The 24,355-nt window shown below is 43.1% G+C and overlaps 2 protein-coding genes across 7 annotated transcripts in view; one reads left to right on the top strand and one right to left on the bottom strand.

The window, feature by feature from the left end:
• Positions 1–23,491, bottom strand: part of EFCAB7 (EF-hand calcium binding domain 7) — a 52,388-nt gene extending 28,897 nt beyond the window's left edge. Inside the window, exons 1-6 of one of the 6 annotated variants that reach the window (XM_072649718.1) lie at positions 23,328–23,491; positions 17,618–17,805; positions 9,151–9,362; positions 8,386–8,472; positions 7,617–7,812; positions 6,869–6,993 (exon numbers count right to left, since the gene is read on the bottom strand). In XM_072649718.1, the coding sequence (XP_072505819.1) occupies positions 6,869–6,993; positions 7,617–7,812; positions 8,386–8,472; positions 9,151–9,362; positions 17,618–17,804 (807 nt within the window). In that variant the 5' untranslated portion in view covers position 17,805; positions 23,328–23,491. Of the gene's footprint in view, positions 1–6,868; positions 6,994–7,616; positions 7,813–8,385; positions 9,363–17,617; positions 17,806–22,288; positions 22,577–22,968; positions 23,162–23,327 lie in introns of those variants that run through there. The other 5 variants (XM_072649721.1, XM_072649720.1, XM_072649719.1 and 2 more) reach the window with 5 other exon arrangements.
• A 77-nt stretch (positions 23,492–23,568) lies between these two features.
• The window catches only part of ITGB3BP (integrin subunit beta 3 binding protein), a 53,641-nt gene continuing 52,854 nt past the window's right edge, over positions 23,569–24,355 (top strand). The window contains exon 1 of the mRNA XM_072638206.1: positions 23,569–23,705. Coding sequence (XP_072494307.1) covers positions 23,569–23,705 — 137 coding nt within the window. The remainder of the gene's footprint in view (positions 23,706–24,355) is intronic.

Here is a 24,355-nt window from a genome sequence, read left to right as displayed (position 1 = left end):
AGAATTGTTTGGTTCTATGGAATTCACTTCTCTTTTATCCCAATTTCCTCACTAGTAAAACAGACGTTATAAAGAGAACTAATAAAACATTTTAAAATATACTACAAACATAAAATAATACATTCTCTTAATTAAATTACTCAGATGATGTTTTAAACATCTTTTTCCTTATTATGCCCAAAGGGCTACAAAAATGTGCATACCCTTTGACCCAGCAATATCACTTCTAGGGCTGAATCCCCAGGAGATCATAAAAATGGGAAAAGGTCCCACATGTACAAAAATATTTATAGCAGCTCTCTTTGTAGAGGCCCAGAACTGGAAAATGAGGGGACACCTACCAAGTGAGGAACGGCTGAACAAGTTGTGGAATATGAATGCAGTGGAATACTGTTGTACTATAAGAAATGATGAGCAGGAGGACTTCAGAAAAGCCTGGAAAGACTTCTATGAAGTGATACTGAACGATGTGAGCAGAACCAGGATAACATTACACATAGTAACAGCCACAGGGTGCAAGGACTGTTTCTGATAGACTTGGTCCTTCACAGCAATGCGAGGACATAAAACATTCCCCAAAAACTCCTGAGGCAAAATGTCATCCACTTCCAGAAAAAGAACTGTGGAACTGGATCGCAGAACGCAGCAGACTATTTTCTCTTGCGTTATCTTTTGTTTTGGTTTGGTTTTTCTCATAGTTTCTCCCACTCATTTTAATTCTTCTATGCAACATAACTAATGTGAAAATGTGTTTAATAAGAATGTATGTGTAGAACCCATATAAGACTGCAAGCTGTCTCAAGAAGTAGGGGGAGGGAGGGAGAGAAAATTTAAGACATGGAAGTGACTGCTGAAAACTGAAAACAAATAATTAAATTTAAAAAATCCTTTTCCTTGTAAACATAAAGGCACAAAAAGGGTCAAAAAGTTTGGAGCTAATAAAAAAGAGCAGTGAGAAGGAAAAGAAGTGCAATGAGAACTTGGGTCAGAAGTGCAGGAGGATCAAACATTTCAGAATTAATGAAGTTTATGGGAAAGCTACAGAGAATCGAAACATGAATAACATTAAAATCAAATAATGCTCTACCTTAAGATAGTTACTGGGCGCTAGGGGGCGCCATAGTGCACAGAGCATCAGACCTGGAGTCAGGAAGACTCCTATTCCTGAGCTCAAATCCAGCCTCAGACACTTGTTAGCTGGGTGACCTTGGGAAAGTCACTTCACCTTGACCCAGTTTATCTGTAAAATGAGCTGGAGAAGGAAATGGCACACCGCCCCAGTATTTCTGCCAAGAAAACCCCAAATGGGTCACAAAGGGTCAGACACGACTGAAAGATGAGTGAACAAGAAGACAGGCACTGCTCCTCAGTGCCCCATCTTACTCTGCATAGCTGAAAGATCACTGGATTTGGGTCACAGGACCAAGGTTCCCAGCCCACTCTTCTATTTACTGACTGTGTGACTCTGGACAAACCAGCAAGCCTCGGCCTTGCATCTGGATGCTGGGGGCCCTTTCCAGTGCTAAGTCACAGACACCATGATCCCTTACTGGTCCATCCCCACTCTTGTCTCTGTATGTCCAGTGCTTAGCACAGGCCTGCTACAGAGTAAGTGCTGAGTGAAGGCAGGTTGACTGACTGATCTCTGTGTCAATCCATGGCCTTCATGCCTCCAGAAAGTTTAATGTGATGTAGTTGATACCCAAGCACTTATATACTCAAGTTCTTTCATCTTTCTGAGTCTCAATGGTTAAAAACAAACCAGGAGGATTATACTGGGACTAGCCTTATGTGGACCCATGATCTGTAACTAATGGGAAAGCCATTTTGAGAGAAGGAAAAGGCTATAAATAAAATAATTCTGACTTTTCAGGCACAGGTTAACCTGATAAGAAATAAAAGAATAAAATATTTATCAACATGGATATAGCTACATAGAGAGCTCTCCACTTATGTCAGACTTTAAAGGGCCAGGCTCAGATATAACTAATGAGAAATAAAAAAAAACACAAAACAAAACCCGGCACAAAGTCACATGGTTGTCAGGAAGACTAAGGCCCAGAACGAATCGAGGCTGGTGAAAAATGCTGACAACAACCAAGAGGACTTGGGGAAGTTGGGGAGAAGAAAGAAAAAGCCAGTAAGGACAGGGAGAAAGCGTGACTTTGCTTTCGTCTTCTCTATCAAGGATAATGATCCTTAAAACAGGGAGAGATAAAGACAGAGAAGTACAGACAGAGAGCCAGAAAAAGAAAGGGAAAATACAGATGAAGAGAGACATAGAGAAACAAAGAGATGGAAGGGGAGAGAGACAGAGGGACTGGAGGCCGGAAGCCCGAATGCCACATTTTTGAATGAGAGAAATTCTGCCAAATACAGCCCACAGCCCACAAGGTCACCACAAAAACTAGCACTGCTGGACCCCCACATCTTTTGGGAATCTTCCTGAAATAATGGCGAATACCATGTGCAGACAAGGAAAGCCTGTAGGCACACAGAGGAACGCCAGTGGCCTTTACTATATCAGTTTGGATGTATGTATCTAAAGGGTAAGTAAGAGATCATTGTGTACTATAGTGAGACAGGCAATCAATGTCATGGTCTCAGGGGAATCCCAACAGCCAGTGGCCCAGAGGGCAAGAGAAACAGAAGTGATGGATGGAAGCAGTCTGCAGCCTGCCACCTATGATGCTAGGAGAAGCAGGAGGCTGGCCCTGGAGCTGCTCTCACAGTTGTACACTATCGAAAGGGCTGAGGATGCCCTCAAGGCTGGCTGCACCTTCTCTGGCATGGTCCAGGAAGGACAAGAGTCCCAGAAGTGTGACCTGCACAGGTGTACAGCCCAGATCAGACACAGGCACCATGTGCATGGCTTCTGCATCTTTTATCTACACCTCCTGTTTTCCCCACCTTCCCTGGTCACAGAAGCCCCACCCTACACGGTAGGAATCTCTACAATAACCAGCATGCTCATCCTGTCCATGTTCAACTTCCCGGCTGCGCTTCTCTGGACAATCGCTCTCCAGATTCTCTCTGTTCCTTTTAAACCACTGAGAAGACTAAGGCTGATCCTGTATCATTTTCTGGTTGACCCTATTTACAATTACTTGCTTTTGTTCCCCAACTGCTTGAGTCGTGGCTCTTTGTCTCTGAACTTAGGTCAGGGTTCAGTTGGCCTACAGAGAGGTAAACTTTAAAATACATCTATTCTTGCCTCAAGGAACTTTGCTAACCTTGGGAAATGTGTGTGAACAGAAAGGGAGCTGGGCCTGATATCTTTACAGGACATCTCTCTCTCCATACTCTCGTTAGCTTCCACGGGCAAATCACTTCCACACCTATCTAGCTAGGGCTAGCCTCTCTCCCAGGAGGGAAAGCAGAGGGATAGACTTGTGGATGACTGGAGTTCAAATACTGCCAAAGACTCCTGGATTTTGGGCAAATCGCTTAATTTCTCTCTGCTTCAGTTTCCTCATCTGGCAGATGAGGGAGTTGGACTCAATGACTTCCAAAGGTCCTTTAAGGTCTCGGTCCATTATCTCAGTCTCTGAGCTCCAGACACGCTCCAGGGCACCTACAGGCATTTTAAACTAGATATCACAGAAGCATCTCCAACTTAATCTGTCCTAAACAGAACTCATTTCTTTCTCCCCCAAATTCATCCCTTTCCCTAAATCTCCATTTCTGAGGAGGACAATGTCCAGTTACTCAGGTTTGTCACCTTGAAGTCACCCCCTTGGCATGTCCATCGCCAAATCTGGAACCTTCCCTGACAGTATGTCTTGCACTCCTCCTCTCTACTCCAAGGCCAACAACCTGGCTCAGGCCTGGATGCTGCAATGGCCTCCTTACAGGCATCCCTGACTAAAAGCTTCTCCCTCTCCAGGGCATCTTCCACAGAGCTCTTAGGGGCAGGACCTGACTACAGATCCCCTTGCTTCAAATCCAGTATTCCTTCCTTTCCACTGCACTACACACAAGGCTAGAAAAGACAATTAGCATGCAGATGAAAAAGTCAAGATCTAAAATCGATCCTGAAAGGTGGAAAAATGGGTTGACTCTAAAAAAGGAAAAGTAAATAGAAAACAATTCCTCTCCTTGGGTAAAAGAAAAAAACTGCACAATGTTGGATAGGAGAAGTACAAACACAGAGTACTTAAAGTCGAAAAAGCCCCAGGAAGCACACTGCTGGGCGGTGGGAATATCCAGCAAAGCTAATGTGTTCAGAGACCACAGGAGCAGAAGCAGAAGGTCCATGGAGAAAGAGATGGTTCTCTTGTGCTCTTACTTGGTTACAACACATCTGGAATCCATTTCTGGAGTGGGGCAAACCTGACAGTACTGGGAAGGCAGGAAGCCAGAGGATGCGGAGAGAGTTAGCCTAGAGATTTGCCTTCACATATTCAGAGTCATGTAGAAAGATGAGACTTCTGCTGGACTCCAGAGTGAGAATTACGAACAACGGGGTTCTTCTCAACATAAGTAAGATATTCCTAGCACTTGAGAGTTATCAAAAACCAAATTGGGCTGCCTTGGCATACAGTGCTTTCCTGACACTGAAGGTCTTCAACTGAAGGTGTCATAACGACCTGCCATGAAAGCTTTACAGGAAACCAGACCTGAAAGAATCACAACTCCAATCTGTGATGACTCTATGGCTTACACTGAAAGTACTGTCTAGCTGAAAAGTCAGTTCATGGGTTTCAGTTGAAAAAGCCAAAGGACTAATCCAAAGATGTTAAATCACTTGGATTTACACCATACAGTAAAACAGCATTAAGAGGCAACGTACCTCTCTTTGTGGTGGCCAAGAACGGAAACTGAGGGGATGTCCATCAATTGGGGAATGTCTGAACAAGTTGTGGTATATGAATGTAATGGAATACTATTGTGATATAAGAAATAATGAACAGGAAGACTTCAGAGAGGCCTGGAAGGACTCATATGAACTGATGTGGAGTGAAAGGAGCAGACCCAGGAGATCATTGTATACAGTAACAATCCCAGTGTGTGAGGAATTTTCCTGGTACACTTAGCCCTTCGCAGGAAGGCAAGGACATAAAATATTCCCAAAGGACTCTAGAGGCAAAATGCCATCCACATCCAGAGAGAACTATGGAATTGGAAAGCAGAATATTTTCTGTTGTGTTATTTTTTGTTTTGCTTGAGTTTTTCCTCATGGTTTCTCCCATTCGTTTTAATTCTTTTATGCAACATGACTAATATGAAAATGTGTTTAATAAGAATGTATATGTAGCACCCATATATGATTACATGCTATCTAGGGGAGGGAGGGAGTGGAGAGGGAGAGGGAGAAAATTTAAGACTTATGGAAGTTATTGTACAAAACTGAAAACAAATAAATTAAGAAAAAAGTTTTTTTTAAAAGTTCATTCTTACAACTCTAAACCACATTCATTTGATCTGGGGTGGGAAGGGTAAGGTCTTATCATTTCTATGTTTTCCATCCCTCTAAACAATCACTCAGTGAAGACTGGCATCATGACTTCTATTTCTTTGGTATTTCCCCACAATGATTCAAACAGTGTAATAAATACAGTAATTTGATGAATGAGTATAGGTGGCTTCACCACAGGACAAGCTGCAATGTTGTCAAATCTAGTGTCATCTTGGTTATTCCTGCTCTCTATGAGGACGATGTGATTAGAGGAAGTCCTTGCAGGATTTTAGTATTACAGCCTCAATCATGTCATTGCAAAACAGACCCAAAAGTCTCTTTTAACTGTAGTTTTAGGATAATAATTGTAAATAACGGTTATGAACATTGGGTTTCAACCCAAGGTAAATTGGGTTTAAACCAAGGTAAATTCCTCTTTTCAATAGTGTGAACCGAGGAATTTTGGAGACGACAAGATGATACGGAAAGAAAATTCTTACTGGTATTTACAGTTTTTTTTATTTCTGTACTGTGACTAGTTACAAATTTGGTCATCAGACACAGATCATCTTTGACAGCATTTGGAATTTTTTTTTTAACATTTCATATTTGGGAAACAGAAGAAAGCTCCAGTGGTGGAAAGTCACACTGCTGGACACTAAATATTATGTGTGAACATGGTGAACATGCACACAAAATGGCTTGGGGGTATGGATTCCTAAACAGACTGAAAACAATTCCTTGGAGATCATGTTTTAAAATTTTAATATAGAACAAATGTCACTGTCTAGCAATTTAAAGATATAAAGGACTTCAGAGTTCAATAACAAATACAGAGTTGTTATTTGAAACAAAATGTAGCTCATGAGAACAATCAGTTCAGTTTTCTAACAGCAGTTATACTATGTGGTCATAACCATTTTTCCCCTTTAACAGAGGTCTCAAGGTGCACATTTTTAATGTATCCTAGCAGTTTCCAGTTAATGTTTTATATTTCTGTAGCTATTATTTTCTGTTGAAAGAAAACTAGTAAAGGTTGAGTCAAGAAAGGGAAAACAAAGGAAAAAGATCAATATTAACACTCTACAAATATTGACTTAGCAAAGTGACTTCGTTGTCTTTTTCCCAAAGGAACTGATATTGAATGAGTGACTTATTTAAAAGAAAGGACTTAGATAAATTACTGGCTAAATAAAATTAAATATTTTAGGGTTAATGATGTATTTATTTAGATAATTAGGTAAAACAACACAAAATAAATCACATTACCCTTAAAATTCTCATCAAAATATTACTTACCATTTCTACTTTAAAACCAGAAAAACTGTTTTAAATATAGAGTGCAAGTGTTGATGCCTCTACAAAAAATGTCAAAGAATTAATTTGCAGATCTCACTAAAATACCATAAAAACTGAAAATTGTTAAAATGCAAAAAATGATCTCCAAATTTCTGATTTAAAATACCATACCTTTATTGAGTTTGGCTCAAGTAGCTTTGAATTTCCACAGTTGTTAGTACTCATGCTGATACTGAAAGAAACAGATGATTTGTGCTTTCGAGCTGGTAATTGTAGAGTAGAATTCCGGCCGTCACCTAGAACACATTGTCAATAACTGTTAAATTCTGTTCTTTCACCATATTCTTGAATGGTTATCAATACAAATCTCGTTTCTAATGCACAAATAATATAAATGACCCACTTGAATAATCCTCTCTGTGTATTCCCTATGGAAAATAAGGCAATAATTATGTAATTACTGTCTTAAAGTTGGAGTCACAACATCATGGATTGGACTGGAAAGGACCTTAGAGGCCATACTGGACAACTCCTTATTTTACAGATGTAGAAACTGAGCCACAGATAGGCTAAGGGACTTGCTCAGCAATTATATAGCTGCCTACACAACTTTTCTTAATGGATATTTTTATAATATTAATGTATGCCTTTCGTTCGACTGTCACTTTGTAATCAGATATTTTGTAATCAGATATAATCAGATATTCTCTCCTAGAGAAAATACTGCAACCTTAACTGAGTTCTATCATAAACTTAACTTTCATGGAATTTTGATTATGGCTAAAAATATCTATAAATGGTAGCAATAACAAAGAATCTCGTTCAAGTTTGATTGGGAATTACTGATTTAAAATAATGTATTTGAAGTTGAAATTTTTCTCTTTAGCAGAAAAATTATTAGCCATAAAAGTAAATATACCTCTATTGAGCATGGTTTCCTGATCAATATTCCTTGGGATTCTTGGCGACAGTTTTGATAGTGGAGATATGCCACTCTCAGGAGATCCTTCCAGGTGACTTCCTAATTGCTGAAGCCTCATTTTACTATCAATTTCCAGCTTTTCTAATGCAGTCTTGAGACACTGCTCATTGGTTGCCACATATAATTTACAAAACTATAGAAAACAAAAAAATAATCCAGTGGGCAAAATGTCCAATCAGACATTTAGGAAGGGGAGGGAGAACTGTGCATTAGTAGGTAAGGGACACAGACGGATAGATGGAAGACATTTTCAATGGAACTGAGTTACTCGTTTTATTTTCTTGGATCAGATTGACCGCTCTCAAGTGACCTGGTGAAATGCAGCCGTGATTCAATGAGGAGGTCACACTGAGTGAAAATAAAATGTGGTGCACCCTGAGAGGTGATTTATTATTTTTTATAAGACATGTGCAGACTCAGGTTTGTTCTAAATAATTTTTATGGTTTTATTTTCTTGAGAAGCTGCATTTCTTATAAGTTTTTATAGGTTTCTAGAACTCTTGTTACATTTTTAAAAAAATACAATTATTGTACCAGAATATGATATAAAACAACCTGAAGCTGAAGACATGTTCAACTTAAAATAAATTGATTAACAATACATAGCAGATTGTTACAAACTTTCAAAGGACACCTAACCTATCACAATATTCTTTCCTCACCAACACTGCAAGTTTACATATACATAAGCTTCTTTAACCTGTACCTTAATGTAGTCAAGTTTGCCATCAACGTTTATATCAGCCAAGTTCATTATAGCATTTATTTCCTCTGGCGTCATTTTCTCACCTCTCTGTAAAAACAAATTAGATTTCAAAATGTCTACAATTTTTTTAGTTTAAAAGAACAATATTTTTATAACTAGCCAGGAAAAGAACAGCAATGAAAAAATTTGGAAACTGATGTGTGTCAAAGGGTAGGAGCCACTTAGCAGACAATCGCCAAGTACAAAAGTCATTTTGTGTTATCACTTACTTGGTAACACTATCAAATCTCTGCACTTGTGTTCAATTTCCGTTTACAAATTGCAATAGAATATTATAGATCAAATAAAATACAGCATTGTTCCTAGAGTAATGTTACTTCCTAATGCTACAGCCAAGAACAAAATGACTTCTTGTTCCAATTTATACATACGCTGTTTCTCCTTCCCACATGGATCGATCACTGATGTACGGAGCAGCTGCGCAGCAAAGACTTACTCAGAGGCACAAAGGAAAGTGCAACCTGGGCCCGAGCGACTACTTCAGCTTTCAGTTACAAAACACCTTTCACTCAGAAGGATACCCAAGCACTTTAGAACAACATCTGTGTGATTCATTTCTCTTACCACTCCAGTGCAGTTAGCTCTGATATGGATGCAAATGGTCGACAAAGCTGAAGTTCAAAAATTTTCTATAGCAGAAATGGGCCTATCTGACTCATTTCTCCTGAAATAGATTAGGGAAAAAAATGATTTCACAGGGCTTACCTTTGTAAGAATTTTATAAAGGTCAGTATGTAAAATATAACCATCATTATTTACATCTATTTTCTTAAATGCTTTTAATAGTTCTGACTTTGAAGTAGGTTTTTCCTTTTTTAAAATTGCACAAAAATCATCAAAATTCAGCTTAGCAGTTTGAGGAGTCCAGTACTTATCAATCGTCTTTTGGGATGGATTTCTTCCTGCCTTCTGAAGTGCTGCCAAGTAAAAAAAAAAAAATTAAATACTTTATCAATTTTATACTGGGTCTTGAATTATATAATCCCTCTGCCCCAGGTTATCTTTACTTTTTTTTTTGTCACAAAATTGTGCAAACACAATATAATTTTAATGCTAACCACTGTTATTGTGTATTCAATTCATTTATTCAAAACATAAATAAAAAATCCCAAGTTATTAATTAACATCCATTAATAAATTCAAAAAATTAAATAGACTAATTCTGACACCTCAGTTCGCAACTTAAAGGTATTTTAAACTTGATGAATTGAGGACTCAGGATATCAAAAGATTATTTTTAAAATGAGAACGAAAGAGTAAACACAAAAACACGCTTTGCCTTTTTTAACAGGCTCAGAAATACTTCTGACGTTTACAGCGCCAAAGAAGGAGCTAAATTTATTTTTTTTTTATTTTTTTATTTTGTAATGTTTAACAATCACTGCCATACAATTGTGATTTTATCCCCCCCACCTACCCCCCACTACCCCCCTCCCTCCCCACGACTGCATACAATTCTGTATAGATTCTACATATACTTTCCTATTGAGTATATTTTCACTATAGTCATGCTATGTAGTCAGACTAAGATAAATGAAAGAAATCGTATAACAAATCAGAACATGATACACAAACACATACACATACACAAACATGATCTGCTACAATATGTGAGTGACTTCCATATTTCTCTCTCTGAGTGTGGCAGGCATTTTGCCTTGAGATCCTCCATTGGGATTTTTTTTTTTTTTTTTTTTGGTAAGAAGTTCTTGTGTTATTACAAAAATCTAAGTCTACCAGAAAAAACTCTCACACACTGTGGTTGTTGCTGTGCATAAAGTTCTCCTGGTTCTGCTCCTTTCACTCAGCATCAGGTCATATAAGTCCTTCCAGGCCTCTCTGAAGTCTTCTTGTTCATCATTTCTTATGGCACAATAGTACTCCATTACATTCATATACCATAATTTATTCAGCCATTCCCCAATTGATGGACATCCCCTTGACTTCCAGTTTTTGGCAACTACATAGAGTGCTGCTATAAATATTTTTGTACATGTGGGACCCTTTCCCATTTTTATGATCTCTTGGGGATATAGTCCTAGTAGCGATATTGCTGGGTCAAAGGGTATGCACATTTTTGTAGCCCTTTGGGCATAGTTCCAAATTGCTCTCCAGAATGGTTGGATGCGCTTGCAGCTTCACCAACAATGAATTAGTGTTCCAACTTTCCCACATCCTCTGAAGGAGCTAAATTTAAAAAATCATTAGATCGAGAACAAAATCTATTTTCCAGTTACGGTTGGCCATCTGTTTTTGAAAGGTCTTTAGATATATGCCACATTCTAGCCCGCATACAGAAATGTGTTCATTTTTAGAATCACAGAATTTGGGGAGTAGAGGTCATCTAATCTATAATCTAGATAACCTATTCAGATTGAAAAACCATTTGAAGTCATTCAGAAACACTTTGCAATACTGCTCACTGTGGCTTTACATTGTCTTAAGTATTTTCTATCATTGGATAAGCTGGTCTTAGCCCTGAGGATGGCCAGATTTTTGCATAATGGTCATGTAACATAAGCCCCAATGGGAAATACTGCTAAACAAACATACGGATGATTGTTACAAATATTTATTATCCAGTACATCTCATATCTTGGTAATCAGTCCCAAAGTCACAAAAATAAAAAGCAGACTTGTTTTACTTTAGGCTTTTCATGTCTTATATCAAATCTCAAATCCAAGAGAATTCAATAAACATTGCATAATCACCCCTATGTGCAAGATACTATGCTAGGCACTGGAGACAGAAAAATGAAAATGGAAAACGTCCTAGCTCAATTAGATGAGGTTTCACAAGATCAACTGTAGGTTCCCAGGACTCAAAAAAGGGATCTGGGTAGGTAATTTCGCAATTTGTTCCCAGTGAATAAACCTCAAGTGATCTGGCATTACAATAGATGCTCTTTGCACAACAAACACACTAGAAAGACTCAGGGTAGCACACCTAGACCTTTATAAATCAGTTAACATTTTCATTCCTCACCCTGTGCAAAATAACTTACTACATGCTTTGGGAAAATACTAGGAACTAGGAAAAAACAGTTATTTACTATAATAGACTAAAAAAGAAAGACAAAACAAAGGCATACATACAAACTTGTTTGTTGCTTACAGAAACTTTCAGGACATGATCTAGCCTGCGTTGGGGTTGCCTAGATGGAAGGTTATTTTAAACAGTCACAAGTCCAGAAAAGAAACACCTGACTAATTCACAAGTTATTTATTCAGGTATGTGTAGGACCAGTCTACAAGCAAACTGGGTATCTGATTATGGGGAACCCAGATACACACAATTAGTAAAGTTGTAGTAGAATCAAGGTGCATAAAATGGACCACCTGGATAGAGAGGAAAGAGAAATGATTCCTCTTGGAACTTGGCATCTTACTACAAGATTCCCAGAGGTACACAAAGGTAAGTTTTGTTTTTTTTTTTTACCCTTTTACAAAAGTAACAAAAAACAGTCTCCTCCCTCCACAAGCCCAGTCAAACTACTCAATGCTAAGATGACCACTTTTTGTCATAATGAATCCGTGTTACACAAGCTCATTTTCCCTCTTTTCTAAAAATGTACCTGTCACCTTTGACACATCTATTTTTGAAATAGCCAGAAATCTGGAGGTGTTCAGAGATGGCTTTGGGAAATGGGGGGCATTTTGATAGTCATGGCTGACACATTATCTTCACTTAAAAATCCCATAAAATCAGGAGTAGTCACTGTAGCAGTAGCAGAGGTACTCTTGTTAATACAATCTTAGACCTTTATGAGGTCACTAGAGAACAGGTGTCTGTTAGTATGTGAGCAAGTAAAGTAACTAGGTGGTGGAAGTGGAGAGAGTGCCCAGTCTGAAGTTGGAAGACTCATCTTCCTGAGTTCAAATCTGGCCTCAGATATTTATTAGCTGTGTGACCCTGGGCAAGTCATTGTGCTTGCCTCAGTTTCCTCATCTGTAAAATGAGCTGGAAAAGGAAATGGCAAACCACTCCAATGTCTTTGTCAAGGAAATCCAAATGGGGTCACCAAGAGTCAGACACGAATGAACAGACAAGTAACTAAAGAGCTGCTTTGGTATGCATTTAAAAAAATAATGTAGGTTGACTTTCATTCTTCGAAGGTTGGAATTATAGTACGTAGTAATGAAAAGCAATAATAGTTATCAAAGCGAATTCTGTCTCTCTCTTCCTCACGCCCTCCATACAATACATACATCTACACATACATATATATGTATTTATATATTATCATGGATAAGTATTTGAATGAACAGTAGAGTTTACCTTATAGAACAAACATCATGTAACTAGATACTTCAAGACTGACACCACAGACTTAATCCTCTGCCTGAGTCTGACATGAACCTATAATGACTGTATTATTTACAAGTTAAAAATGTTCACGTCAAGCTCTGATAATTGTCAGTTTTACGTGACCCTGAAACGGCAATGCCAGTGCCCTGGTATGTGTGTCACAGAACACAACAGAGCACTGACACTTGTTTCTGTTGCTACTATGTTTACTTTCAGATTATCGAAGATAACTTACTAGCCTTCTACAAAAGGGGCTCCATTTTAGTACCAAGATTTACATAAGAAGAATGCTAACGTCTTATCCTTCCAGATAAGCCTGTCAAACTAATATCCTAATAACACACATTCATTGGTTGGCAAAATTAATGCTTCCGAAAGGGAAAAGTGTAAACAATATTACTGGATCGGTGATAATGCCAAAAGAAAGCTCAGTAACAGCACATCAGAAGTCATATCAATATGCACATATTTAATACTGAAATGTGTTTAAGGCCTATAAATGACCCACTGTTGAAATAGTCCTGTTGGAACAGGGCTTGTCAGGCAACCCCCTAATCTGCTGAACCCAGGCCCGTCTTAACGAATGAGGAGTGTGCTATGGCCCCTTTCTGTGAGATGTGTACTTTGGTGCGATCTAGCAACACGTTAATGGTATCTGTGTCTGGAGGGCTGTGCCAAAAATAATCGATGACTGAGGTAGGAAGAGTCACCCACCGAGGAGGCTGGATAAGTCAGTCAACAAAAATGTATTAAGTGCCTATTTTGTGTAAGGCACTGTGCTAAGGAGGGTATGTTTGGGTGTGCAGTTTTGGGCTGCAGTCAACTCCGCTTTAGATTTCTGTGGTAGTGGGGGTGGGATTTCCTTAACTGCCCCCAATCCCAATGTTGGCTAAAGTCAAAGAGCAGAAGAAAGGGTGAGCTTGAGATTCAGCCCCAAGGAGCTGTGAGTTGCCTTCCCTAAAGACCCTGGTAAAGGCACTTCTGGCCTTGGCTGCCATCTTTTAGCCCAAGTACTGAGCCCCGGAGTGAGTGCTTGCTCCCTACTGGGAGCTGCTTCCCACAAGTAATCCAGAGAAGATAATCACTGAGAGGATCACCCTGATCCTGAAGGAACCAAAGAGCTACGTCTGACTGGCCAGAAGACCTAGACTTTGTGGGCTCCTCAGATAGCACAGACCTAAGCCAGCTGTGAAATCTACTCAGGAGTGCCCCAAAGTTGTCTCCATCTCTCAGGACAGCAGAGTAAGTACAAAGGGTTAACTGTTCTGTAGTCTGAGTAAATGGTGATGCATGTTATCGAGTCTCTGCATTTGAAACATTTCTTCTGTAGCTGAGGAGATAAAAAGCTGTTCCTATAGCCTTTTGTACACTGGTTGTGTTTATCCTTCATTCTGGAAGAGGCCCATGACATCAAGAAGATGACATGACTTGCAGCTGACTGATTTGAGGGAGGGTTGTGCAAGGTCACCAACTTCACCTTCTTCTCCTGAGCCATCTGGATCCACTGGCCTGATGTTCATCAGGATGACTGGGAGACCCAGGCCCTTTCAGGCTAAGGTTCTACAGCATTCTTACTTTGAGGAAACACCCATTTAATGAATAGTCTTCTTTAAGTAGTTGCTCAAGGGATGACCCCTTTAAACAAACAAAAAAATCAGACTGAGAGAAGATTCTCCAGATTCCTGGGTAAAAGAGAAACAATTACTCTTTAGTATTTAAATCCACTCTGTGCTAGGTGGGTGGGGACTTGTCGCCCAGCCATGAGCTCCAGAGTGAACTAGGTTTGAGGCTTGTTCTTTGAGCAAGAAATGTAGCCAGTAAACCTAGAGAAAAAAAGGCAGCTTTTAGGGGTGAAAAGTTGCTTTTTCTAAAAGAGATCTTGTGAATTCCTCGAGGTAAGCCCATTTTCTGAGAGTTCGGCCCCCCCCCCCACCATGGATCATACAACTTTTTAGAACAGTTTCTAAAGCTTCAATATTTAACAACCTGCATCTAAATGCACTGGTGTTCTATCCACTGCACCATGTTAGCTTCTTTCCAATTTTTAAGACATCTCCTTGGTCACTCTCCCTGTCCAAAGTAGAGCAGTTAAGGGGCTTGCTGATGTGATGCTCTTTCAAAAGAGGGAAGAACCAAGAAAAGGAAATTCTGTTCTGGATATCATTCCCACCAAGTGTGAGGAAGAGGTTGCATGGGCGCGAACAATTGGGACACTGGGGCAATGAGTACTCTCTCTCAGCTCATGATAAAGACAGATGGAAAGGAAAGCTTGAAATGGAGCAGCTACCTCTTAGTGACACAGCTTACATAGAAGCTGGCTTCCAGAAGTAGAGTCTAGGTAAAAACTGGTCTAAACATTCCTTCAATCACACATGAAGTATAGTATCTTGAAATACTTATACCAAGTAAGGGGGTAGGGCAGGGGTGGGGAGCCTGAGGCCTCAAGGCCACATGTGGCCTTCCAGATCCTTAAGTGCAGCTTCCTTTCTCTCAGTTGTCTTTGCCTCCTGTCCTATCTTGGAGTCTCCTCTTCTCCCCCATGTTACTTTAAGAGCGCTCTCTCTCTCTTTCTTTCTCTCTCTCTCTCCCTCTTGTCAGGGGCTCCCATGTCCAGCTCCAGCTCATCTAGAGCTCTTGAGATGTTAGGTCAGGGTTTCTTCATCTCTTCTTTGTTCCAGGAAGCCTAAGGGCCCCTTTGCACAATCATATTTTAAATGCACAAAATGAAATACATAGGATTGCAAAAGAAATCAATGACACTGAAATGTATTTGCCACAGGATTAAATGTTCCATATTCATGGACACTCCATCCATGAGTCCCATATTAAGAAGCAAGGTATGGCATGGTCAGACTTAGGTTTGAAGAAAATCATTTTGGCAGGTTAAGTGGAAGATGGACTGGGGGTGGGGAAAGACCTGAGGCAGGAAGACCAATCAGAAGAGAGCTAGGTGGTCCAACTGACAGAGTGCTTGGCCAGGACTAGTGGTGTGACCCTGGGCAAGTCACTTAATCTTTATCTGCCTCTGTTTCCTCATCAGTAAAGTGGGGACAATAATAGCACCTCTGTCTCAGAGCCCTTGTGAGAATCAAAGGGATGATATTTGTCAAGCACTCTGCACACCTAAAAGAGCTCCATCAATGCTGACTGTTATTGGTAGTGATAAGAATGAGGACTGTCCAGCCCTGCACCAGCTGTCCCACTCCCTGACTCTGTGGCTCTCTCAGCACACACACATATCTGTCAGGCCTCAGGCCTGAGCCCCATATCCTGGCAGCTTCCTGCTTGGCGTTGTTCCTTCTGGGCATTATGGCAGCAGTGGGCCACCATGCCTGGAAATGTCCTCTTTCCTGGTGGTTCCCTCCTTGGCAAGAACTGCACAGCTCTTCACACACCAGCCCCTGGGCCATCTCCTCATGGCTCCTGCAGGTTCTTTTTGATTTGACTCCTTGGCATGATCCCAGCACTGAAGGCTGGCTCTCTGAGGGCAGGGACTATGAGGATTTTCATCTTTCTATCCCCTAGGACACAATAGGGACTGCTTCAGGAATTTTCATCCCATATGGCCCTACAGATGGAAGTCTTTGAAGGAGAACACAGAACTCCTTGTGTGACTCCAGCAATATGCCAGAGTCCTTCTTAAAGAAATAACTCAGTAAGTGAAGAGAATAGGTTCATCCCTATGTTCATCTGTGGCCTTAATGCCCAAACTGTGGGAAGCCTTATCTACTGATGGTCACAGTGTTACTGGCTCTCATACACTAAGATGACTAAGCCCTACACATGGGGCTGACCATTAGGACCAGTCCTCAGGGGTGTATAATGAATGGCAACAACAACAATAAATGATCCTTTCCTTCTTGTCTTTGCATTCTGCTCTCTCTTTTTCCCTCTTCAAATCTTTGCCCAGTGGCACAATTCCAACACTCTCTCTGACTTCATCCTTCCTATCCTGGGCTTCAGCCATCTTGACTGTGACTATGTTGCTGCTAATTTACCTCATCCACTGTGTCTGCTGCCCCAGACCCTGAGCAGATTTCCACTCACCCAGCTTAGCCATCTTGCCATTTACCTGCTCTTAACTGGGCTGGACCATCACCTTCCGCACTGCGCTTTAGAATCCATACTCTCAGTACCTAGGAAAATTAATTCACTCATCTTTGGAACTCCTGCTCTAGAGCCCAGACATCTTAACTGGTGACTGAATGTGTGCAAACTGACTTAGCCCACTCTGCGTAGCTTACCTCAGGCCCCAGGCCAGACCATCCTTCACCTTCCCCTTCCCTCTGGCTGTCCACCTATGCCATCTTGGGATCTTCCTGCTGAGAGGGACAGCAGTCAAATGAACAGAACCATTGCTTGTGTGAAGATGGGTCTGGCTGCCCTATACATATCCCAGTGACTTCCCAGACTGAATTCACTTCCCTAGAGAACACTCTTATTTGGGTTTGCAGGATTCTCCTTCTGCGCTGGAGGGGCCCCAGTACTCAGCATGCTATTAGGTGTCCTATGGTAACATCCCAATCAATTCTTTTTCATCCACTCCCTCAAACCAGCCAAATTCAAACCTACTCAGAATTTAAAAGCTCCTAAGGATCCTTAGATAATGATGGTTTAAAACATATTCAAAATAAAACAAAAACTTTAACTTTTACAACACGACATTTGCTCAATTTTTTATCTTATAATTTTGGAGCCTTATTTTGTAGCATATGGTCATCTAAAAAGAATACAATTTTATTAGCCAAGCTTTATTAAGAAAGGAAAACAGTTTAGGATTGAAATACTACATCTTACCTTTTTGGTTTTCTCAATTTACAAGTAAAAATAAACACATATGCTGAAAATTAAAAGAATATTTACCTAGGCAAAGTTGATCTCTTGACATAATACTTTCTAAACTGCTTTTAAAAACAGTTAGATAGGCAGCTCTACAATTCATGTAAAACAGCTCCTCTTCGGTGACCTGTAACTTCTTTGATCGAGAACATTCCCAAAGTGTTGATTTCTGACTGGAGAGAGAGGTATGACCTCCTGGACTGCTGGCCATTCTGAAAAAAAAAATGCAAAGATGGTCATGGTTGGGCTCCTTAAGAATCTAAAGATAATATCCACCTCACTCTCAAGTCAGAGGAAAAAACTCCTAAAGTAATATACTTACACATCTTGGCATATTTAAATGCTTACATTAATGATGACATATTCACATAAAGAAAAACACTGTGCAATAGGAATGGCATGGACTCAAAGAACCCTCTCTGCTCGTGTTTCGCTCCTCAATTCTGTAATAATCACTGACTGCAGTTAGCAATGGAGAAATTCTTTTAGAGGAAATTCTCAATATTTAAGAACGGCAAATACTAAGTGTGGTCCTGTGCATCACCTCATTTGTGCTACTTCAGCATTTCTCTCTATTATTTTGAATTGCTATTCTGTGCAAAAGGAATATATGTAAACTATTACCCACTAAATTGTTTGCCAAAAAGAATATTTTAGAGTGACATAAAAACTGTCATGCTTTGCTCAAAACTTCACTGATAAATTTTAAGACAGAACAATGTTAATTAAACAAGGAAACATATGAAAAATCAGTGATTTTTTAAAAAATTGAAAATGGAAACAGACAATTTCATCAAGAATGTAAGATCCTAAATTATATCCTTGAGAGAAGGGAAGTAGCTGTTCAGGTACTAGCAAAACATCACCAACGTTCTAACATGGATGTGATATTTTAAGATAATACATGAAAGCAACTCAAAGGCATAAGTCTTTTCCTTTTTAAAAACTCAGGTCATAGTGATGAGGTAGAAAAGAGTGCTTGAGGCAAATGGAGTAAGCAGGATGTGAGATAGGAAACAAGACCAGGATACGACCAGCCAGAAAAGTGATCAAAGAAGACAAATGATGTGGATTCACCCTGTGTTCCAAGGGTTAAGAGTTGCTTGTCCAGTACTTTGTGAAGTCCCTAGTCTATTCTGTAGCCTGAAGGCACCCCAAAGTCCTTTCCCCCTCATCTTGAACCTGTATCAAAAGAACTGCTTGTGTCCCTTATCCTGTGTGCCCCCTGTCCTTTATTTCTAACCTGTGTCCTCCTGCTCTGTCATTAAATCCTTAAACCATAGGATTCCCTTTGTCTCCCTGGTCCTATGTCATCCTGTCTTTAATCTCCATAAAAACCTCTACATCATCATTCTCAAACCTCTACATAAGCATAACTCCCCCAAATATCAGAGTTTCACTTAGCTTTCTTGCTAAGGAGGCCCATGATGCTTTTTCACATAAAATAAAAAGCTCCCATTGGCTAAAAGAAAAGATCTAAGTGAATCCTTTCACACCTGAACCAGCTCTTCCCAACTCTAAACCTCATCAATATACCCTTTGACTTGCTAATTCTATCACTGAGAATACGTCCCAAGGAAATAAACAATTAAAAAGAAAAAAGACCCCTTTGTAATAAAGTATTTTTAGTTTCCCTCTACTTAGTAGTGGGGAAAACCAGACAAAGTCCCTAAAAGCACAAAGGCTGGGTAGGCCAGGCAGAACTGTACACAATACAATGAGGTTCCCTATATCCCAGCAGTCAGCATACAGAGGGCCAGAACCATTCTACTGCCCATGAGCTCAGAATGGTTTTCACAATTTTAAATAGGTGAAGAAAGATCAAATGAATAATTACCTTTAATGAGATGAAAATTATGTGAAATGCTCACATCAGTAAAGTTATACGGTTTGTGCCCTGCCTCTGGCTACTCCCCTGACAACATGGCAGAGCAGGGGAGGTGCCATAGACATGGTGGGTGGCGCTCAGAGTCCTCCTGCTGCCAGCCTCTTCCCCTTCCAAACTAACTCGGGTTGTATTTTATACACAGTCACATGTGGGAGGACACGCTGTCTCCCCTGAGCAGGGAATGTTTCATTTTTGTCTCCATGAACCTAGGACCTAGTGCAGTGCAAAAGACAGTGCTTAATAAATGTGGGTGAACTGAATAAGATTGCCATGAAGAATTACAAATTTGGACCACAGAGAAACATGGAAAGGTCTAGCTGAAGACAGCTGAATGCAGAGTAATGTACAGAAATTTCATATTTATAAAATGGTTGCCCACTTAAAGGATGGGAAAAGGTTTTAGAGTTAACCAGGCATTAAGTTATCTTCAAACTGATGTTTCCTTTTTATTAAAAAATTTACTTAACAAACTATTTAACCCCAAAAAAGTACAGTAATTATGGAAACTGCCCAGGCCAATGGAACAGGAGACCTGGTTTGGATGGCAGACAGTAAGAAGCCTGCATCTGGGTCTTAGGTTCACATCCCAGCTATGCTACTACTTACAACCTGTGTGACCTTAGAAAAGTACTTAACCTTTCAGGGCTGGTTTCCTCACCTGGTAAATGAAGAGGGATTGGTTCTCAAGAAAACCTCTCAATCCTTTCTCCTCATCTAAAAATGGGCATTAAAATATCTGTCCTTTGAGAAGAGGCTAAAACAAGATGTGTGAAAGGTTTTGAGCTGCTACCAGGAGAGACGCTATAGAAATTCAAAATGTTATTATTCGTAGTAAAAGGCTACTACACTTTGGTGGTGGTTTCCTTCTTCATCATTCTCGATGAAGGCATTCGGGAAGGCCATCACCAAGGGACGCTCAATCCAGCCGCTGCCCTAACAGCTCCCAACATTATTTTACTCAGCATTGACTTCTGAAAATATATTCAACCTAATAAATTGGACATTTCAAGTTCAACAACAAGGCGATATAAGGAGTAGGGTCCCCTTCAGGACTCACTGGATCTTTCCTCCTGGGGTTGTAAATGATCTGCCCCTTCCTGAAGTATATAGGCCTTTTACACTTGGGAAAGAAAGATAATAGTCACTTCTCATGGATAAAGTGCCCTATTTATAATACACAGCCGGCTTGGCTGACACTTTCCTATTACACCAGATTGAGAAGGACCCCATAGGGATGTGGTGTCACAGTCTGGCTACTGCAAATTGGGGTTACTATAATTAAGAATCAGTGCTTTAAACACAGAGGCTTATAAATGGTGACAAGAAACCATTAATATCAAGGAGAGAGAAAACAAATGTTCATTTCCCAACAAGTAATTTTTACAAGAGACCAGCTTCCACTCAACACTGGTGTCTTCCCTCTGGTGACTGGCTTCAATTTATTCTACTTGCATCTTGTGAATTTGTACATCATTGTGTTCATATCATCTCTCTTGTACAGCTATGAGCTCTTCTTTATATGCTCAGGGTTTGGCACAGAACCTGGCATACAGTAGGCACTTAAGAAATGTTTACTCACTGACTGACTGAACTTGCCTCCTCCTGCCCCCAGTCAGGGAAATCAGATTTGGGTACTTAGGCTTCTGCTGTGGAAGCTCTCCAGAATCACAGAATTGGAAAATTGGAAGGGACCTTAAAGGCCACACATGAAAGGAATCCCCCCAATAACAGACAGGATGAGTTGATACACAATTTCTCCAAGATGGCAGCCGTGTGGTTTAGTGGAACAGATCCCCAAACTTGAATTTCAAGGCAGTGTGTGCTCTTTCTTAGGCATATCTCCAGCTCTTCCTAATTGGGATAGGGGAAGGAGGAGCCCATCATTCATTACCTCTCAAGTCTCTCCCAGCAGGAAAGCATGAGCTCTAGGAATCCTCTCTTACTTTCAAAGAGAGGCCTCTCAAGCCATCCTTCCTCCCTGCCACCCCCAAATGTTTTGGAAAACAGCTTTTCCTGGAGGGGCCCACGTCTTTAGTAGTCAGTTAATTAGTCAATAAGCCTTTATTAAACATCTCCTATGTGCCAGGCACTGGGCTAAGTGCTAGGAATACAAAGAAAGGCTGCCTTCAAGGAGCTCCCGGTCTAATGGGGGAGACAGCATGCAAAAAACATTGAGCAAAAGAGTTCAAGATGGTCTAAACAGGAAGTAATCACTATAAGGAGGGCACCATAGGGGTAAGAAAGGCTTCCTACAGAAGGTGGGGTTATAGCTGGGATGCCTAGAGGTCAGGGTGAGACGGGAAACCCCGCCAGGCTTGGGGGACAGCTGAGAAAAGGTCTGGAGCCAAGAGGAGGCCTGTCAACAAGGTGGTCCACAGGGTCAGCGTAGAAAGGCCAACTATGAGAAAATGTTACAGATTTGACGATTAAGAGATCACTGATAATTCTGGTGAGGGCAGGTGGGATGATGAAGTGGGAAACCAGATTTTAAGTGGTTAAGAGAAGGGTGAGAGCAGAGAAAGTGAAGGCATCCGGCTTTTTGAGTTTAGCTACAAAGGGCAGAAGAGCTACAGGGAGGATGGAAAGGTCAAGTGGGGAGGGGGGCTGAGGATGGAGGAAATGGTCTGTTTGTAGAAGGGAAACAGTGAGAGATCAGATGGTAAACTCCTTGAGGGCAGGCCTGCCTTCCTTTCATTGCTTGTATCCCCAGCACTGGCCACAAGGCCTAGGACCCGGTAGGTGCCTAATACAGTGTTTACTGGATTGGGACACGGGTGATCTTGGGGGAGGGGAGGGGATGCAATCACCTGTGCTGGAAGAGGGCTTTGCCTTGGAAAGTGGGGGGCCACCTCTTCAGTGAGACAGGACTAAGAGGGGTGGGGGGAGGCCAGGATGGGCGGCAAGAGGAGGTCTCTGGCAGGGGAGAAGCCCACCCTGCCCTGGAGGCGCTGCCAGTCTAAGGAAGAGACAGCGCTCCAGCAACCAGGGACAGAGTAGAGGAGGGAGGATGGATCCCGGACAACGGAGCGGAGGCGGGATTTTAGCAGGAGGGCCAGACAGCCAGCACCAGCAGGGAGCCTGGAAGGCCACTTAAAATCCGGCCCAGAAGACGGGGAAGCCAGCGGCTCCCCTCCCCCACCGGCCCCCCTCCCCCGCCGCTCCCCTCCCCCACCGGCCCCCCCTCCCCCGCCGCTCCCCTCCCCCCACCGGCCCCCCCTCCCCCGCCGCTCCCCTCCCCCACCGGCCCCCCTCCCCCGCCGCTCCCCTCCCCCCACCGGCCCCCCTCCCCCGCCGCTCCCCTCCCCCCACCGGCCCCCCTCCCCCGCCGCTCCCCTCCCCCCACCGGCCCCCCCTCCCCCGCCGCGCCCCTCCCCCTGCAGGCCCCCTCCCCCGCCGCGCCCGTCCCCCCACCAGCCCCCCTCCCCCGCAGGCCCCCCTCCCCCGCAGCGCCCCTCCCCCATCGCTCCAGGGGCCCGATTCCAGTGACCTCCGCAATCTTCCAGGCGAAGCCAGCCACAAAGAGGCATTTTGTCAGCGAGGTCTTCGGTGCCTGGGAAAGGTGTTGGCCCCGCCCCTTCTTTCAGGTGCGTGAGGGGCTTTACTTCTGTATTATAATAATAATGACACGAAGCAGCCGAGCCTCCCCGGCCCACGCACACAGTAGTCCCACACCTAGTAGGGCCGGAATCCGGGCCAGGTGACTGGCGCGGGTGAGTGGGGGCGGGGTGCAGCCGGTCCCCCACTCCGGCCCCAGGGGGCGGGGTCATCGGGGCCATCCCCTCGCCGAGAAGGCCCCGGGGAGGCTCCCGAAGCCGGGCGAGCGGCGGGCGCCGGTCGGCTTCTTACCTGGCTCTGGGTCACTACTGAGGAAAAGGCGCCGCCGCCACCTCCCTCCACTTCAGGGTCTCGAGCTTCCCCCTCGAGCCCGGATCCCGGAACACCTTCGCCTTCTTCTCGTTGCCCTGGCAACGGCCGCCACCGGAAATCGGAAGTGCCGAGAGGGAGGAGGGGGGCGGGCCCAGCCGTGGACTCGCGCAGGCGCTGTTAGCGTTGGAGGCGTGGGGGGGGGGGGGGGGGTCTCCTGCGCATGCGCCTTCGCCCGGCCCTGGCGGAAGAGGCCCAGTTTCCGGCTAGCGGGGATTCCCGGAACAGCGCCCCGGCGTGGGGCGGAGCGGGAGCGCCTGGGAGGAGGCGGAGGCCATTCCGCCGGGGGCGCGAGATGCCGTACGTATCCCGGGCGGGGCCTGCGGAGGGCAGGGCGCGGCGTCGCGGGGCGGGCTGGGGCCCTCTCTCGGCCCCGGGGGAAGGTTTACCGAGCGCTTCGCCTAGTCCTAGGCTCACTCATGTCCTGCTCCCGAGGCCCACAGCCCGCCAGGGTGTCCGCTTCGGGGGCCGGTGTAGACCCAGCTCGGCTCGGGAGCCGTTTACACCCTCCTGCGTCCCCCTTTAGAGATGTAGACCCTGAGGCCCCGCGAGGGCCGAGCGTCCGGGTGCAGAGGACGCCCCCGCGCCGGTCCAGCCCCTTCCCTGGTGCACAGAGCCATCCACGTGGGGCCGCGTGCCGCCCAGGCTCCACTTTCCCCCGCAGCCCTCCGCCTTCCGCCCGCCAAGTAGGTGCTTAAGGGATGCCTGGGGTCCGAGTGTAGCCTGCGGGATCAGCCGGGAGCGTGTTAGCCTGGCCCCCGACCGCCCGGCCCAGCCTGCGCTGTTCCCATTCACAGATCCTTGTGTTTAAGGCACCAGACAGGTAGCCAACCCTTCTGGCAGAAGAGTGCTGGATGCCCTGGTGCCCGAACTGTGCCCTGGCCGCTCGTTCACCGAGCCTGGCATCCGCTGGCCCCTTCACCGGGTTCCCCTCTTACTTTCTTCAGTGT

Source organism: Notamacropus eugenii, chromosome 2, assembly GCF_028372415.1.
Source record: "Notamacropus eugenii isolate mMacEug1 chromosome 2, mMacEug1.pri_v2, whole genome shotgun sequence".
NCBI lineage: Eukaryota > Metazoa > Chordata > Mammalia > Diprotodontia > Macropodidae > Notamacropus > Notamacropus eugenii.
The sequence above is the reverse complement of the archived record's forward strand: the minus strand, read 5'-3'. Positions and strand labels throughout refer to the sequence as shown.